Source organism: Parasteatoda tepidariorum, chromosome 5 (assembly GCF_982258835.1).
Source record: "Parasteatoda tepidariorum strain Cologne lab strain chromosome 5, Ptep-v5.0, whole genome shotgun sequence".
Lineage (NCBI taxonomy): Eukaryota > Metazoa > Arthropoda > Arachnida > Araneae > Theridiidae > Parasteatoda > Parasteatoda tepidariorum.
The window spans coordinates 18,642,139-18,659,153 of record NC_141759.1 but is presented as its reverse complement, the minus strand read 5'-3'; the positions used below and the strand labels follow the sequence as shown (position 1 = coordinate 18,659,153).

At 28.2% G+C, this 17,015-nt stretch overlaps 1 protein-coding gene across 1 annotated transcript; it reads left to right on the top strand.

Annotated features, from left to right (window-relative positions):
- Nucleotides 1-1,861: 1,861 nt before the first annotated feature.
- Nucleotides 1,862-16,104, top strand: LOC107441113 (RWD domain-containing protein 1). The gene is made up of 7 exons (XM_016054265.5): nt 1,862-3,065; nt 5,538-5,618; nt 6,853-6,980; nt 7,654-7,797; nt 9,413-9,536; nt 11,310-11,372; nt 15,845-16,104. The coding sequence occupies exons 1-7, from the start codon at nt 2,993-2,995 to the stop codon at nt 15,925-15,927; spliced, it is 696 nt and encodes a 231-aa protein (XP_015909751.1). The 5' UTR covers nt 1,862-2,992; the 3' UTR covers nt 15,928-16,104.
- Nucleotides 16,105-17,015: the final 911 nt, after the last annotated feature.

Genomic DNA, 17,015 nt, shown 5'->3' with positions numbered 1-17,015 from the left:
ACTCAGCTGTGTCCTCCGAAATACGTGAATTATAAAGCTGTTGTCCAATCAAAATTAGAATAATTTAGTGTGAGGCATTTTAGAATCTCGATTAAATTTTTTCTGACAAGATTACACCAAGATCAAGAAACATATGAGGTTAGAATTTTTTTAGGGCGGGTAGTTCAGAACTGAGAAGATAAATTCGCGTCTCTGATATCAAATCTGCTATCGGTTTTTCTCAACAAGCTACTGTTTTATAGAAAGCCTCCACACAGTTTCTAATAGGTAGTTCGATCAGACTACTATGAAGGTAAACTAGTTTCCAAAAAAGCCATTCAATAGAAAATCTAAGAAAAATAAGTGCAGCAAATGTACGTCTAAATTTTTTTTTTAAATTTATGAATATAATTGGTTTTTCTTATTTACTTGTCAACCACCAAAGATTCAATTCTCTCATATATATGATAACTTTCTCTCAATTATTTTTAAAATAGAATTTGATTTCTTGCGCACAATTGGTACACTTTTTAAATAGTCTGCGCGGACTACTTATAATTATAAAAAACCGAGTGGAAGCTTTCTGATGTAGGAGGTGATTATTTGGCCCTGATTTGCCACTTTCATTCAGAGCTGTTTTTCCTATATTGTTTTATAATTTTTATTTTTATATTTCACTCGGATATCACGGTTTTTCTAGTCTTGTTCTCCATCGTTATTTCCTAGTTTCGTTGGCAACTTTGTTTTTCATGTTTCAAATTAATTTTGTTTTCTTCAACCACGTCTGGCAAGTCTTGAGAATGGGCTCCGGTTTTTGAGCGCTTGGAATGTGTCGACTTCTATTACCATCTTTTTCTTTTTAAAGCCAATAGCAGTTTTTAATCAAATAATATTCCTGTTTCTTGAGATTATATATTTAACATTGGGGCCGCGAGAATAATAAATAAATAAAAAAATAAAATAAATCAATAAGGAAAGAAAGAAAATAAATAAAGAAAGAAAGAAAATAAATAACTAAATAGAAAGTAGCTAATAGTGAGACGCTTGTGAAACAACTTTTTTAATTTCTCAAAAAAAAGGGAGTCTTTTTAATGACTTCTTCAAACACAAGGAACGCATTAGGATACCTCACTAAATAAATGGTACCCACAACCTGGAAAAATTAAAAAGTGGTGATGATCTTTCTCAAGACTGCTTAATTTCATAATTTAACTTCCTATTATGTTTATAAAATCAGTTTTGAAATTTTATATATCTATATAACTTTTGCTATCTGTTCTTCTGTTTGATTATCACCGTCTAATTATTGTTAGTAATCGGAATAATCAAGATAATTAAAAGACAGGGATAGGTATGACATTGAAAGGTTTGTACTTGTCCGGTATTTTCTACACTGATGAATTATTGAGCGATAAATTGCCATTGTCCGCAATCCTTATACAAATCTTTTTCTTCTTCTTTTAAGTTAAACGCCAATAAATAAAATAACTTATCCCAAAAAACTTAGGGTGTAATAAATTTTGCAATTGTCTTTATATTTATTACTTGTCAATCTTTCCTTCGTTAATCAACGAAAAATTATTAATTGTTTTTAAAAATGAATATTAATCAAAGTTTCATTGCTTATTTTAAAAATATTTAGTAAATAAATGAAGAATTAAAGTTGTTCATAATATACTTTTTTAATATTAGCCTTTAAATTGGGCTTTGTAACAGAGAATTCAATTTACATGTTCGGAGAGGCATTTGTTCTTGTTCTTAATTAGATTTTAATGCATACATAGCTTTACCGTTCAAGAATTAATGCATACATCAGCTTATTCAACTAAAGATGAATGAGCTGAAATATGGTTTCCAATAAAATAAAAACGAAAAAGGAGGAAACATGTGTACGTGTGTGGGGTGAGGAGAGCATATTATAAAAGGAAGTTAAATGGGAATGTAAGAAAATTTAACACTGATGTATTTATTCACTTACATTTTTTTTACTATGACTCTAAAATGTCTGACAAATTATCATGAAATATTTAACTACTTTGTATTTAAAAAATAAAAGACTAACAGACGAACACACATTATTTGGTTTTTGTCGCTCATAAAGACTGATTGCAGATTCATACCATATTATATGGCTAGATGGCGCCAGTATAGAAAAAAAAATTAGGAAATTTTAAGTATTATTTTGAATTTTTTATTAAAATTAAATGAAATAAAATTGCTATCATTTATTTTTGAAATAAGCAATCCGTTTTACCACTTATAATACAAAATTTAAAAAACTAACAAAAATTCAACATAATGAAAGAAAAAAGAAAAAGATTTTTAGTTGTTAAATTTAGCGCCATCTATCGAATTTAGAAATAAAGATCTGCTGAGTTCTTGCTTTATTTAAGCAATTTTTATTTTAAATAATACACAATATATTATCTGGAAATCTCTAAGATGGTAATGCTCCTAAAGCTACGCTAAATAAATTTTAAAAAATTGAACTGTTCATAGAGCAAATAATTTTTGCAACTGCCGATTCTCATATTTAGAAACCATATTACCATAAATATTTTTTTAAATCCATTAAATGATACACATAAAACCTGGACTTTACTTTAATATTAAATAATTTAAAATCTTTTTATTTCAAGAACTGATGAAGACAAATCTAGTTTATTGATATAGATTGAAATGTAAAGTATAAAACGTTCGCATCTAGAAGCAAACTTGAAATTATTTATTATACGATGGCGCCATCTATATATCTAATTTAACTAAATCCACAAAGGCTGTATATTTGAACGCTTTGTACTGCTTATTTTTATGTTAAAAATCTCTTTAAACTAGTATAAGTGTTTCCAATATACGAAAAACTTACCGCCTGAAAACTTTTTATTTTCATTTTTATCATTTAATCTAACCGTAACTGTTATGGATTGTTTACAAAACTTTGGATGTCTGCTGTAATTGCATGTTTTTCAGATTATAAAATTGCTTTTTGTATAAAGTTTTCTAGAGTAAGAAAATGACAGATTACAAGGAAGAACAAAGAAATGAAATCGAAGCTTTGGAATCGATTTATCCAAGTGAAATGAAAGGTAATTCATTTGTATTTTTTCATGTTGTCTGATTCGATTGTGAATTGTGACTAGTTTATTCTAATATTTATATGGTGATTCATATATTAACTTAATTACTGACTTAATTAAAAGAATACTTAATTTAAAGCTACAATTTGTTGCTAGCTAGAGTTAGAAAGAATTTAATTGTACTATCGATCGTTGAATATTCTGAAGTAAAACAACTTACTTACACTAGATAGTACTCAGAGGTTAATTGGAATCCCAGGACTCTGAGGAATTAAACTGGTCGTCATTTTTAACCAAATGTACTTTTTGTTTATTTACGAAAGGAAGAGTATATTTCCATATCGATCAAACTACAATCGCCTGCAAAAAATGCTGAAATATTACGTGAAAAATACCGAAAATCTTTCATAAACAATTTAGAACTCTGATGAAGTCTTCACAAATTGAACGCTTTGAAAAAGTGATAGCTCAAATTCGAAATTATCGTGTTGTAACAGCATTTTAAATATATGTCAGAATTAATTTCAAACACCATGGTGTTTGAAATTAATTCTGAGCGGCTGACAAAACTATATGGATTTACACTACAATTGCAATGAAAAATAGTGAGTGCTAAAATTGAATGTTTTTGATTTATTAAGAAATTTTTCCGAAATTACTTTTTATTTTTAGCAAAATATTTTTTTTCATCACAAAAATAGGCCCCAAAAACTAAAACTTGGATCTTCTCTTGCCTGGCTTTACTGAGTGTATCATTGTTCTTGCTATCTGTAGGCAAGCAAGTAACAAAGTGGTACTTTATTTTATAATTCCTTTAAAATGATTATGGCCAAGTCAGACAGCGATCTCACATACTTAAAGAGAGAAAGAACATAAGTAAATAAAATTAATGAGTAATTAAACTTGAAATTTCAAATATTGAGCCTTCAATAATCCCCCGTAATATCTATTCAACCTAAAAAAAGAAAGCAACTGAGATATTTCCGTAGCCGTATCTGTTCAAGCCAACTACCATTGAAAAGCTACCAAAAGTTTTTATAAATGATTCGTTTTTAAAACAATTCTGTAGTGGTTTACCGGAGTTGATCTCTTTTTGTGATGCTTTCCTTGAAATGTTTCTCATCTGCCTCTGCCCGGTTGTAACCAATCTTTAATGAATATAGGATAGAAATCTACTCAAATCATCTTTGCCTAACTTTTTAAAAAGTAATCCAGACAATAGAAGTGGATAATACTGAAAAGAGTAATACAGAATAGTTTTGTATTGTTTTGGTAGGAATTGTTTCGGTTGCAACATAGAATTGTTTCGGTTCTGTAATCAAGAACTTTTTTCCATAAATACAATAAATCAGTAGAAAAATTTATACTACTATATTATGTGCATTTCTATGGTTTCATTTGTTCTATATTCATGTTGTTTTGCTTTATTTAGATATGTGTTACAGTTATACACTATCCTATTATTTTGATATACAAAGGGGCCGGATTAACCTATAGGCACACTAGGCACGTGCCTAGGGCCTACGAAATTCAGGGGCCTACGAAAAACTTGGGAGAAAAAAATTTGTTGACAAAAATAATTTAGCTTTAAAAACAACAAGTGTATTTTGCACAAAATTATGAAGATAGAAATAAAAATATAATATTTTTCGGTAATAAATTATTTTGCAGAATCTTATGATCTAATATATTACTTTTTTGCGATTTTTGGATTCAATGAAATCTTGTATTATGCTGTCGAATTCCAAACTACGCAAAATGTCGTATTCAATAGACATAAGTGCGAGCGATGCCAAACGATCTTGATTCATTGTTGAATGCAAATAATTTTTTATCAATTTTAATCTGGAGAAAGATCTTTCTCCCTCTCCATTTGATCCAAGAGTCGACAAATATATTCTTAATGCAATGTGAACGTTAGGAAAAGTATTCACAAGTTTATCTTTAATTTGAGCCTTCAACATTTCTTGTGCAGATTTATGTTGGTATAATCATAATGGTATTATCGATATCAACTACAACATTGGCAGTATGTCGGCATTGCAGATAAAATTCGATAAACAAATTTGTAAATTAAAATCCATATTAATAAAAATGTTAAAAAAAATATGCAAGAAAAATTTAGCATATATTTTGAATAAGGTGGGGGAAGGAGGGGAGGGCCCAAAAACGGCTATGCCTAGGGCCTACAAAAGGTATAATCCGGCTCTGGATATACATTATCCTTATGCTTTATTTTAAGATATTTGTTTAAGTCTTTACATATCTCATTCATAACAGATATGGGATTAAAAAGAATAGGTGAAAATATCTAAGTATATGAAATAAATTTATAAAAATTACCTTTCATGTATTTTAATCTTTTTCCTTACAGATGTATTTACTAGCTGCTAAATAGCTGTGTTATTTTAAGAATGATTAACTGTTTTTGCTTATGATATTATATTGATAGTACACTCAATTTTAATGATTTTGCTTTAGTTTTGACGGTTGATCCAGAATTCTCTTTTACTGTTGATATCCGTACGGAACCCTTGAGAAACTCTTCTGATGAAGAATACAGTGAGTAATTTTGATTTTGGGAATAAAGTAGTTAGTTTCTTATAAATTATATTTATTGCTTATTCTATATCCTTGTGAACATTTAAATCTTATTCACTGTAGTCAAAATTCCATAACTCTCTCGGTAGTTTTAAAAGTCCCTAACATTGAGTGTTTTTCTATTGCATGAAATGAAAAATGCATAACTTAAAAATTGCAACTTAGCAAAATGTAGCCAAAATTTCAGAAATTGAAAAGTATTAACACTATTTATTATTATTTTATTTATAACAATATTAGATAACTCTAGTCACTTTTAGAGGTATTGAAGGAATAAATAAATAAAAATATTCTAGAAAAGATTAGCCTTAGCTCCTCTTGTTTTTTATTTCATGTTTTAATCTCTTTAATAAGTAGAGATAGGAAAAAAACTCAGTTTTTGTGTTTATAAATATTTTAAATTTTTGAAAATGTTTGTTAAGCTTGTTTAAAAACAACTTTTTTTATTTTAGAAGGGTTCCAAATTCTTTTAGTAAGGAATTAGACTCAAAATTTGTCTTAAAAATTATCTAATAAGAGGTAAAATATTCCCAAAACACCACAGTGGCCTTGTGTGGTCATTGAGATTAAGATTCCAAAATTTTGTGATTAAGAACTTGATGATGGAAAATAGTCAGAATTGTTCGCCAACTGTCTTGACTTCCCACATAAATTAGTGCCTATCAATCTGGCGTTAAATTCACCATTTGGGAGTAAGCACAGTCCTACACATAACAGCTTAGAGGCTTTATTGAATTATTTATTTGTTTAGTTTAAATCATTAACATTTTGATTTAAGACAATTTAAAAGTTATGTTAAAGTGAACTTTAAAATGAAATATCTGAATGATTCTATTTGATATTAGAAAAAGAATTGTTTTATGGAAAAAAATTTTTATTTTAATTCTTACACTTGTTATCCACACTGACACAAATAATCACTACTTGGCTTTTTCACTTAATTTTTGACTACAACGAATTGAATGTGGTGCAGCATGGTTTAAAAAAACTGCAATTATCCGCAGTATATATGGCTGTATACACCCAATTATTGAGGTTTTTTTTTGCGTATTAACTTTAAGAATGTAAATATTCATTGTTTAGTGAATATTTCATATTTTACACAATTTTTATAATGTTATACATATGTTAAATTAATATTATGTTTGAGAAATAATTTAAATTTTTTTCAATACCAACCTTTTCTTTATTTTAGTGTTTGTTGCCCTGAAGTTTGAGTATGTTCCCAATTACCCTGATGAAGCCCCACTTATGGAAGTTGAAGAATCAGAAAATATGTCAGATGACGACATTACAGATTTATTAGCTTTTCTTCAAAACCGAGTATATTTGAGATTTTATCCATTTTATTTTTGTACCCATTTGAAATTATGCTGAAACTTTATGTTAATTTAAAATAATTGATTAAAATTTCTGTTGTTAAATAATTGAAGCTCTTAGTAATGTTTATAATGTCTGATTTAGAGATTGCAAGTTGTGTGAAATTGTTGCCACAATTTCTCTAATTGGCAGTACTTGTTCAAAATGCCAATGCCAACCACATTATGCATGTTCTCGAACCCCTAACTTGAATTCCAATTTATTTAAATTTCGAATTAAGAGAAAACAGACAAATTAAAAACTGGTGCTATAAAACTTTTTTTTTAATTGAGTAATGATCAAATCTAATGTAATAAATTCACTAAATACATCCTCATTTGCAGGATGTAGTAGTTATCAATGCATTATCTCTTTGTGAAATGGATTGATTGCAAAGTATTTTGGTCACCACTTTTTACTCATTCAAAACTAGTGCATCACTTGTCAAAGGATGCCATTGGGTTAACAGCAGTCTTACTTTCTCATCTTGGATTAAAATTTTTACTTTTGTCATCTAATCAGTGTTTTGTTTTGTTTTTTTTGTTCTTTAGTCATTTATGTAGTTATATAAATGACTACTGGCATGTACTTTAGTAATATAGTTATGAGTGCTGATTTCGAATGCAATATTTCACAGGTGGAAGATAATTTGGGTATGGTTATGGTATTCACACTTGTGTCTGAAGCATCCGAGTGGTTAAACACAAGACTGGTAGATTCTATAACGCAAAGAAAAGACGCAGAAGAACAAAGAATAAGAAGATTAGAAGAAGAAGAGAGGGTAAGAAAACATTCTCTATTTAGTTGATTTATTACCATTTACACCAACCAACAACCATTATCACTTATGCAAACAACACACTCCCTGTTAATGTATTTTAATAATTTTATAAACAATTAATATTTAGTTTTATACATTTTATATCTTCTGTGATCATAAGAGCTCTGGTTTTGATCCCTTAAAACATCTCTAAAAATGCCCTTAAAAATATAAAAAAAATTGCCTATGTAGATCAAAAAAGTCCAAATATGCTAAATTTTAAATTTTTTTTTTTAAATGCAAATATCAAAATGTGGGCTTTAGTGATCAGCTAAATGTTTAATAATTTCTAATTTGAGGTGATTGTATTCCTAGTGTAACATAAAATTCTGGATTTTTCATATCATTCCTCCAGGCTTAGAAACATTTTAGTACATATCATTCTTCCTCCAATTTGATCGTTATTTTTTGGGGGTTTGTCAGATTTTCACTGTTTCTAATATTTGAAACTAAATTGGTACTTGCTAATATCGCAATCATGCGCAAGGAATTTTAATATCAAACATAACTGATTTAAAAGTTGCTCATTGTGAATCATATTCACATGATTTATAACCTGTATGACACGACTTGCATTCAAGTGAATTAAGAATCCAATATCGTAATTCATATTTACATGCTTTTTAAATCAATATCGCTACTCGCATTCTCGCGAGTTTAAAATCCAATGTGGTGATTCTTATTTATGCTATTTAAAAATCTGATATCATAATGTATATTTTTGTGTTTTTAAAATCCAGTATCGCTATTCATATTCATCCAATTTTAAATTCAATATCGTGATTCTTGTAAGAACAGGGTGCACAGCGTTTTTAAAAAGTGCTTAAAGATGCTTATTTTCGTTTTTAGAAAGCTTTTATTTAACCTCTTAAATGCATGCTTTTTAACTTCTTCCTATTTAAGGGTTACAAGATGTTATTATGTTGACTTTTTCATGATATGCATGAAAATTAAATATATTTTATGATATTTATGAGAGTAAAATTAAATATGTAAAGTGCAATGTTTTTTTCCCCGTTTGTTTTATATCTACTGATGGAAAAAAGGAATTAAGGAAAAAAAGTTGCCTTTTTGAAATTTCTGAAAGTAAATTTTTGAAGAGTCATCAATTTATAGGAGAGTCTGTTATTTCTTTGGAGGATATTTAATAAAGAAAACCTGTATTCACTTTTTTTTCAAGGTGCACTTTTAGGCATTCACAAAGTATATTTAAAAAGTATATTTAGTATATACTTTTTGAATTCATAGACAGTCACAAAGTATATATATTAAGCAATTTTGCTTCTTATTCCAAATTTTGCCAAGTTAATTTTTTTTACGTGATCTAAATAAGAACATCTAAACTTTTCACTATTATTATGCTGTAAGGACAATATTCATAAACCACAGGTTAAAAATCCTAGTCTTTAATCCTCTGTTCTTTAGGAATTACAAATTATTAGGTTTTAATACTAGTTGTTTAGCTGTGTCTTTAAATATATTATTTATTTTTCGACCGTTCTTATTATTCTATTGTTAATATATTTTTAACGTTCATTATTTTGTTGTTAACAACATATTGTTTTATATTCTACAGCAAAGGTTTGAAGGTGTGAGAGTAACTGTAGAATCTTTTATGAATTGGAAATTTAAATTCGATCAGGAGATGGCTGAATTGAAAAAGTTACAAAAAGAAGAGATTGTTTCTAAAAAGTTAACTGGTAAGAGCACAACTGTTAATCTTTAAATTTCGTTAGTCACTCGTTTATCTATTAAAATCTGATTTGATTTTTTACTATATTTTTGTATTTTTATTTTATTTGAAAATATTTAAAAAATTTTTTTTTCTATATTTATGTACATAGTTCTCAAATAAGTCTTTTGTAATACATAACTTTTAAAAAAGCTTCAAAGGAGATAGAATTTGTTTTGATTTAAAATTGATAAACACCCTGTAAAGAAAATATAATGTTTTTTCAAACCCTCAAAATTTCACGAAAGTAATGGAGTCGACTTATACACCCATATTAAAATCAGTCATTCGTGATTAGCGTTGTTGAAATAGCATTGATAATAGTTTATGAGGTACTTGTTAGATAGACATGAATAACTCTGCTTAAATTTACCTCTCTCGAAAACTATTTTTAATACGTTTTACTAAAATTAATTTTGCCATTTCTTTCTTCATATAATGTTTTTTTTAAACCCTTCATGTTATGCACAGAAATAAAATTAAGAAAACGAATTGTTAAGATAATTTATTAAAGAATATTTTAAGATATTCAAGACACAGTGAAAAGTTACCATAAAGCTACAGATTCTGGATCATCACTGCTAGATACGATAATGTTATTCATCTTTATTTGAGGGCAAATGTGTTATGTTAAGGAGTAACAATGTGAAGTATTTTTTTTAAAAAAATTTTGTGGACTTGTAATTTTTTGTAAGTACAGTAGAGAATCAGTAATCCGGCATGCTCCAGACCATCGGTATTTTAGTTGTCCGAATTTTTCAGTTTTCTGGACCAGCTAAAAACCGTCATTTATCATGCTTTTATCAAACCCAAATGATAAAAGCTTGAAAAGAGTAATACATTTTAAAGTTAGAAAAAAAGCTCTCCTCAATTGCAAAAAAAAAAAAAAAATTGCAAGAAAAATTACATTTAAAAGAATGAAACATTTATAAGTATGGACAAAAAAAACAAGCAAAAGGAAAATGACAAACTCTAATAAGATTAGCAGAGAACAGGAATAAAGAAAAACACAATAAGAGAAAAAAGTCAATGTCCCATCTTCAGAAGTCAGGCGCTCCAGTTTCACCTCACCTCCAAGCCTCCATGCAGTGCCGTTCATCCCAACAAATCTGTAGCTTTTTAATCAAGGCTAATTTGAAATCACTACACCTGAATTAGGTAACATGGTGCGTAGCGTTTTTAAAAAGTGCTTAATTTTCTCTTTTTTAAAAGGTGATTTTTTCTTTACCTTATGAATTTTCACAACATATTATGCGAAAGCGTGATTTTCACCTTGTTCTATTCAATGCTTTTACAATTAATTTCGGCCTACCATCCGTCCATGGCGTATCAAAATGCCAATCACTTTACATGTTTGATGGAATACTTGCGAGTCCACATATTCTCAATTTCGGGCATTATCTTTTTTGCTGAAAGATTTAGCTATGCACCCTGGGTAAGGTCTTCAGTGTTAGCATTAAAAATTATTTTTTGACTTTTATTTTTAGAAAACAGAATTTTATGTAGGATATTAAATTTGATTTTAACAAGCTTCAATTGAGGGCTCAACTTATACACAGAATGTATACATAATTCACCCTGTTGAAAATATAGTACATATTCTCCTTAAAAGTTCGTTAAATAAGCAAATTTTAACAATGTATCTTTTAAGCATAGTGTTTTATCAATTTATCAGCATTTTGAAAATGTGACATTATAGAAGATCTTGTTTTGTCTTACATACTTTATTATTTTTTTTCAGGACGTGAATTATTTGAAAAGGATCAAACACTTGTAGATTCTGACTTACAATTCCTGCAAGAGGGTAAGCTACTATAAAATTTCCTTTTAGGGAATAACTTTTAGTTCGGTTTTTTATAATTTTCTCTGTAACGTGTTAAATTTTCATGGTGAAAATTATTTTCAAAGAAAAATTATGTAATTATCTCCCCCCCCCTCCCCTCACAAGTCAGGAAGAACAGGGAAATACTGGAACTATCTGGGAATTTTATTTTAAGTCCAAAAAATCACAGAATGGTCAAGAAAAATTTCAATATTTTACAAAAATCTTGAAAATTCCTATATTATCTCTGGAAAATAACCTGTCTTTGAATTGTCAATGATAGTAATCAGTTACTGAGATTGGAGTTAAATAATTCTTACATAAATTATAATATTAATTAATTATTAATATAATACAATATTAATTAATTATCAATATTAATTATAATATTAATTAATTATAATAATGTAAAAATTTCTCATTTTAGTTAAACAGGCATGTTCCGTTATGTTATTCCCCCCCCCCCCACGAAATCTAGTGTTTGGCATTACAAATAAAAAAAAAAGTTTTATGATAGAAAAAATAGCATGGTATAGATCAAATATGGACTGTATTTTCACTGAAATTTACTTGATAAACCTGAAAAGTCAGGGAATTTTTTTTCTTGTGAAATTGAGTGGGAACCCTGTTGTAAGTTAAGCGATAGCACACATACTATATATATGTGTGTGTGTGTGTATATATATACAATAGAGAACCGATTATCCGGAACGATTGGGATCATTGCTATTCCGGATAACTGAATTGTCCGGTTTTCTGAATCGCTACAAAACACCGTTTTTTTTTTTTTTTGTCAAACCCAACTAATAAAAAATAAATATTTAGAAATAATTTTAAAAAGAAGAAAAAACAATAAAGTAATACACGCAAGCTTAATACGATAAAAAGGGGAAAAAATAATGAAATAAAAATATATACTGGCTTTATATAAAATGAACAAAAAAGGTAAATTAGAACGAAAAAAGGAGGGGAGATGGGCCCCATCTTCCTCCTTGCTTTCTTCTACTTTGTCATTGTCTGCGTCAGGACTCAAAACCATCCACTTTATTTTTTACTTCATTATGAAAATGTAAAAATCACAAACATTTACATACAAACATTTAAGCATAATTCTGGATGGAAAAAAAATTCTATCAAAAATTTCTGGAGAAAAGAAAAACTCAATTTTTTTACTTCATTATTCTCAAATGAGAAGAGGAAAATCAGAAGCATTTCTTTTCCATCCTTTTATGGGCTAGAAAGACATCGTTTGAATATAATTCTGGATGAAAAAAAATCTTTCGAAAATTTCTGCGGAAAAGAAATTAAAAATTTTTTACTTCCCACTGGAGAAATCTTTCTGCAAAAAACTCTCTAACGTTCTGCGACAATATCGCCATGATTCTGACATGCGATTACTGTCTAGGAGAGTTTAACTTTCGTTTCAACATTTCGCTAAAACATTAATTGAAATCAAAAGGAAAAACACATGCATCACATTCTTATTCCTCATTAAGCTGAGTGATTTTATTTCTCCTCCACTCCAGTTAAACATAAATTGGCAAGCAGACACAGAAGCTGACATAGTAAAAAGAATATATGTTCTGTCCCCTCCTCACATCCCATTCAAAATCAGGGTTGCCACAGGCGACTAAAATGCAACTCTTGGCAACTATTTTCAGCATAAGGCGACTATGGCAACTTTTTTTGCCTGAAAAGGCTAAAAAAGCAACTATTTTCAGGAAAAGGAGAATATTGGGAGACTCTCTGTATTCCTAGCAACGTTTTTTAGCATAAATTGAGTTGAAAACCTGCAGCCCTGAATTTCTTTTCTTAAAAAATAAAAAATGTAAAATAAAAATAATAAAATTTAAAAAAGTTAAAACATTAAAAAATGAAAAATTTTAGATTGCAAATTTGAGTCATCACTTTTTAATGCGTTCAATTTGCACAGATTCTATCGTAAGTCTATTTCGTTTCTCGATCGCCTTTTCAACAGTTTTTGCAATAAAATTCTGCGCGATTTTAAAAAGCACAATTTTTAATATGATATTACGATGCAGGGATTTTGAATTTGAGTACATATTTGCTAAATTAATTATTGATAAAAGGGAAAATTTCTTTGAATAAGTGTTTTTTTTATTTTTTAATGAGAAAGTATTTTTTGAGTGAATTCTAGTAATCAAAAGTATTTAATTTTCTGCAAATATACTAATTTTTTTTTTATACAAAAGTTTAGTACTAGAACATTAACGTTTATCTAAAAATCATCATATTTGCCACCAACTTGACTAAATGGATCATGGTATATGACAATTAAGTCATTTAATAAAATTTACTCATATTTTTGTTCTTATTTAGGCAACTATTTTCATGCTCTCTGCTACTAAAAGCAACTATTTTGTTCATTTTTTTCTGTGGCAACCCTGAAAATGAATGAATTGAAAAATGGGTGCAGTTGCAATACTTGACCTTGATCCCTGCTTCTTTGCTGTCTCTATGTTCAAAGGGGGAATAGCAGAAATGACGAATAATTTTTTAAAAAATGAGAAAAAGGAAATAAAGCAGGGGCACAGATATAATAGGAAAAATAGGAATTCTACAGTAGCTGTAAGGAGTACTTTCAGAGATTTCTAAGAATCAAAGAAGACAAATAAAATTATTTGTTTTAACTCTCCTTGACTAAGCAATCAACAGACATGATCACTCCCCCTACTTAAGGGCCAAATGATAAGAAAACAGGTATTCAATGAGTAACCCTTTCTCACTGAGCTATGATTGAAAAGAAACAACTATGTAGGGGGTGAGGAAGGGAATGATTGATGATATTTAGTACAAGTACTCTTACTTCTCTTGACAGTGTAGCAGGGGTGATTGTGAGCCCAAGTCAAAATTCAAGAAAATTTCTTGAGTTAAAAAAACAAACAAAAAAAAACAGTTTAAATTGAAAAATTAGAAAAACATTTAAACAAGGTTTTTTTTCCTTTTTCTCAATATTTCTTAGTTTACTTAAAATGTATTTAAAATTTTACACATACCTATACCATTTACACATACCTATGATGACCTGGAGAAGTAATTAAAATTTACAAATATGTCTTTCGTTCTTGAGTTTATGATTAAAACAACTATTTACTGATAAAAAATTAATATTAATCATGAATATAAGCTTATAAAGTATCTCTCTGGCTCTCCCTTACAAACAAATAAAATAAACTGTGAACTGTCCACCTTCGAAAATTTGATTTCCGGAAATTTCTGTGATCAATGATTTTTTTAAACGTCTGGACCTTCGATCTCCGGAAACTTCCAGATCACTGTTAGCAAAAATTCCGAAAATCCGGATTTTTTCCGGAGCACAATCAGCCCTGGTGTAGGGAACTAATGATTATTTCTGAATTGATGGTAAAGAAAACATCTTTTAAAAAATAAATGAAAATCCTAAAATCTTATGGGGGAAAAACCTTATTTTTCTTTTTTTTAAAATGGCGGAAAAATGTATCGAATTTCGTTCCGGTTTTCTGATTTCCGGATAAGAGGTTCTGTACTGTATATATATATATATATCATAGTTGCTGTGATGATAAAGTTTTACATAAATAAGATAGTTAGCTAGTTCAGTCCTCTATTTTAAACTTGTGTGTTTCACAACACTTTATAATTGTAATTTCTATGACAGTACAGAGTAGCGTGAAGAAAATAAATTCTGTATCAATAAAGATGAGTCTTTTAAAGTCATTTACAGAACTAAATCAATAATATCTTTTCTTACAGCTTAAATTACCCGCTGCTTTTTTTTTATGCATTTTAGTTATAATTTATTTAAAAATTTTTATTTGTATTATATATATTGTATTTATATATATTTGTTGTTTTTTAATTTTTGTTTATTTTTTGCATTTCAGAGAGCTAAAACTGGATAATATTAATAAAATATTGTTAATTTATGACATATTTTAATTGTATAATGATTTTGGATTTTGTTTATTTATGAAGTAATATTTTTTTGAAAACTGAATCTGGCTTTAAAAAAAAAATAAAAGGATGATACAAAGGAAATGTGTTTTGTAGAAATTGCAAAAGCAATTACACAGGAAATTGCAAAAGCAATTATATCCCATTTCTGTAAAATTTATTTTAGCTTTTTGGTTATTATCAAACCCAAAGAGCAGAATGAATGCAGCAAGAGTTAATTGCAAATGTTTTGCCCATGTTTATCATAAACGTGTTCCTCAAGTTCAGTTCATTAAAACATTTCTTAATTAATAACAAGAAACGATTTTTTCTCAGTCATTAATTCAGATTTTTTTCTAAAAATAAAGGAATCAATACATTTAACAAATGACAAAAAAAAGATAGCGTCAGGAAATCAAAGAATAGTAAATCAATAATTTAGTGAATCATTACATGAGTAAGTTGATAAACGGAAGAGAAAATTACTGAATCAATTAATCATCAGTTTTGTTTGGTTTTAGGAGACGAAGAGGTTAAAGTAGATGAATCCCTGTTTCAAGAATTAGATGATTTAGAACTTGAAGATGAAGATCTTTCCAGCTGATGATTACTCAAGATTTAGAATACTTATTGAAAAAATTTTCATTGGAATTTATTTTGTTTTTATTGTGTATAAAATTTCCAAACTGTACTTTCAAAAATAATTAGCATTTAAATTATTAATGCTATCAGTAGTTTTCTTTCAAAAAACAAATTAATGAATAAAAAATTGTAAAAACGATATTTGAATTATTTGTTGACATAACTCATTTTTATTTTTTATTAAATTTTTTGTGTTAATGTTAGTAGAGGAATATGGGCACGCTATGATTTATTTGTTATTTTACTTTAATTACAGAAGAACCTGGATTCCATAACACAAATTTTTCAATGTTATGGATGAAAAAAATTTTTTTCCATCTAAATTATTTTCTGCAGAACAAGTTTTTCTTAATCATTACAATATACAGAAAACAGGGTTGCCACAAGTGACTAAAATGCGACTATTTGCAACTATTTTCGATATGAGGCGACAATGGTAACTTTTTTTGCCTGAAAAGGATAAAAAAAAAAAGCAACTATTTTCAGGAAAAGGAGACTTTTCTGTGCTCCTAGGGATGTTTTTTTTAGCATAAATTTGGTTGACAACTTGCAGCTCACGGTAGCTTCTAAACACAATGATTTTTTTTCTTATTAAGTAAATAAAATGAAAAACTTTGAATTGCAAATTTGAGTCATCACTTTTTAATGCGCTCAATTTGCTCAGATTCCATTGTAAAACTATTTTGTTTCTAAATCGCCTTTTCAACAGTTATTGCTACGAAATTCTGCATGATTTTAAAAAACCTAATTTTTACTACGATATTGCGATGCGTGAATTTTGAATTTGAATAATCACTTTTCACAATATATATATGTTTATATATATTTGCAGAATCAATTATTTGTTAAACTGAAATTTTTTTAGTGAAAAAATATTTTTGTGAATGATTAAATTAAAAGTATTTAAATTTCTGCAAATATACTAATTTTTTGATGTAAAAACTTATTGCTAAAACACTAATGTTTTCATGAAAATTATCATGTTTGTCACCAACTTGACTAAATGGATCATGGTTAGGGCTGCAAGTTTGTAGCGGGAAAAAACACCCC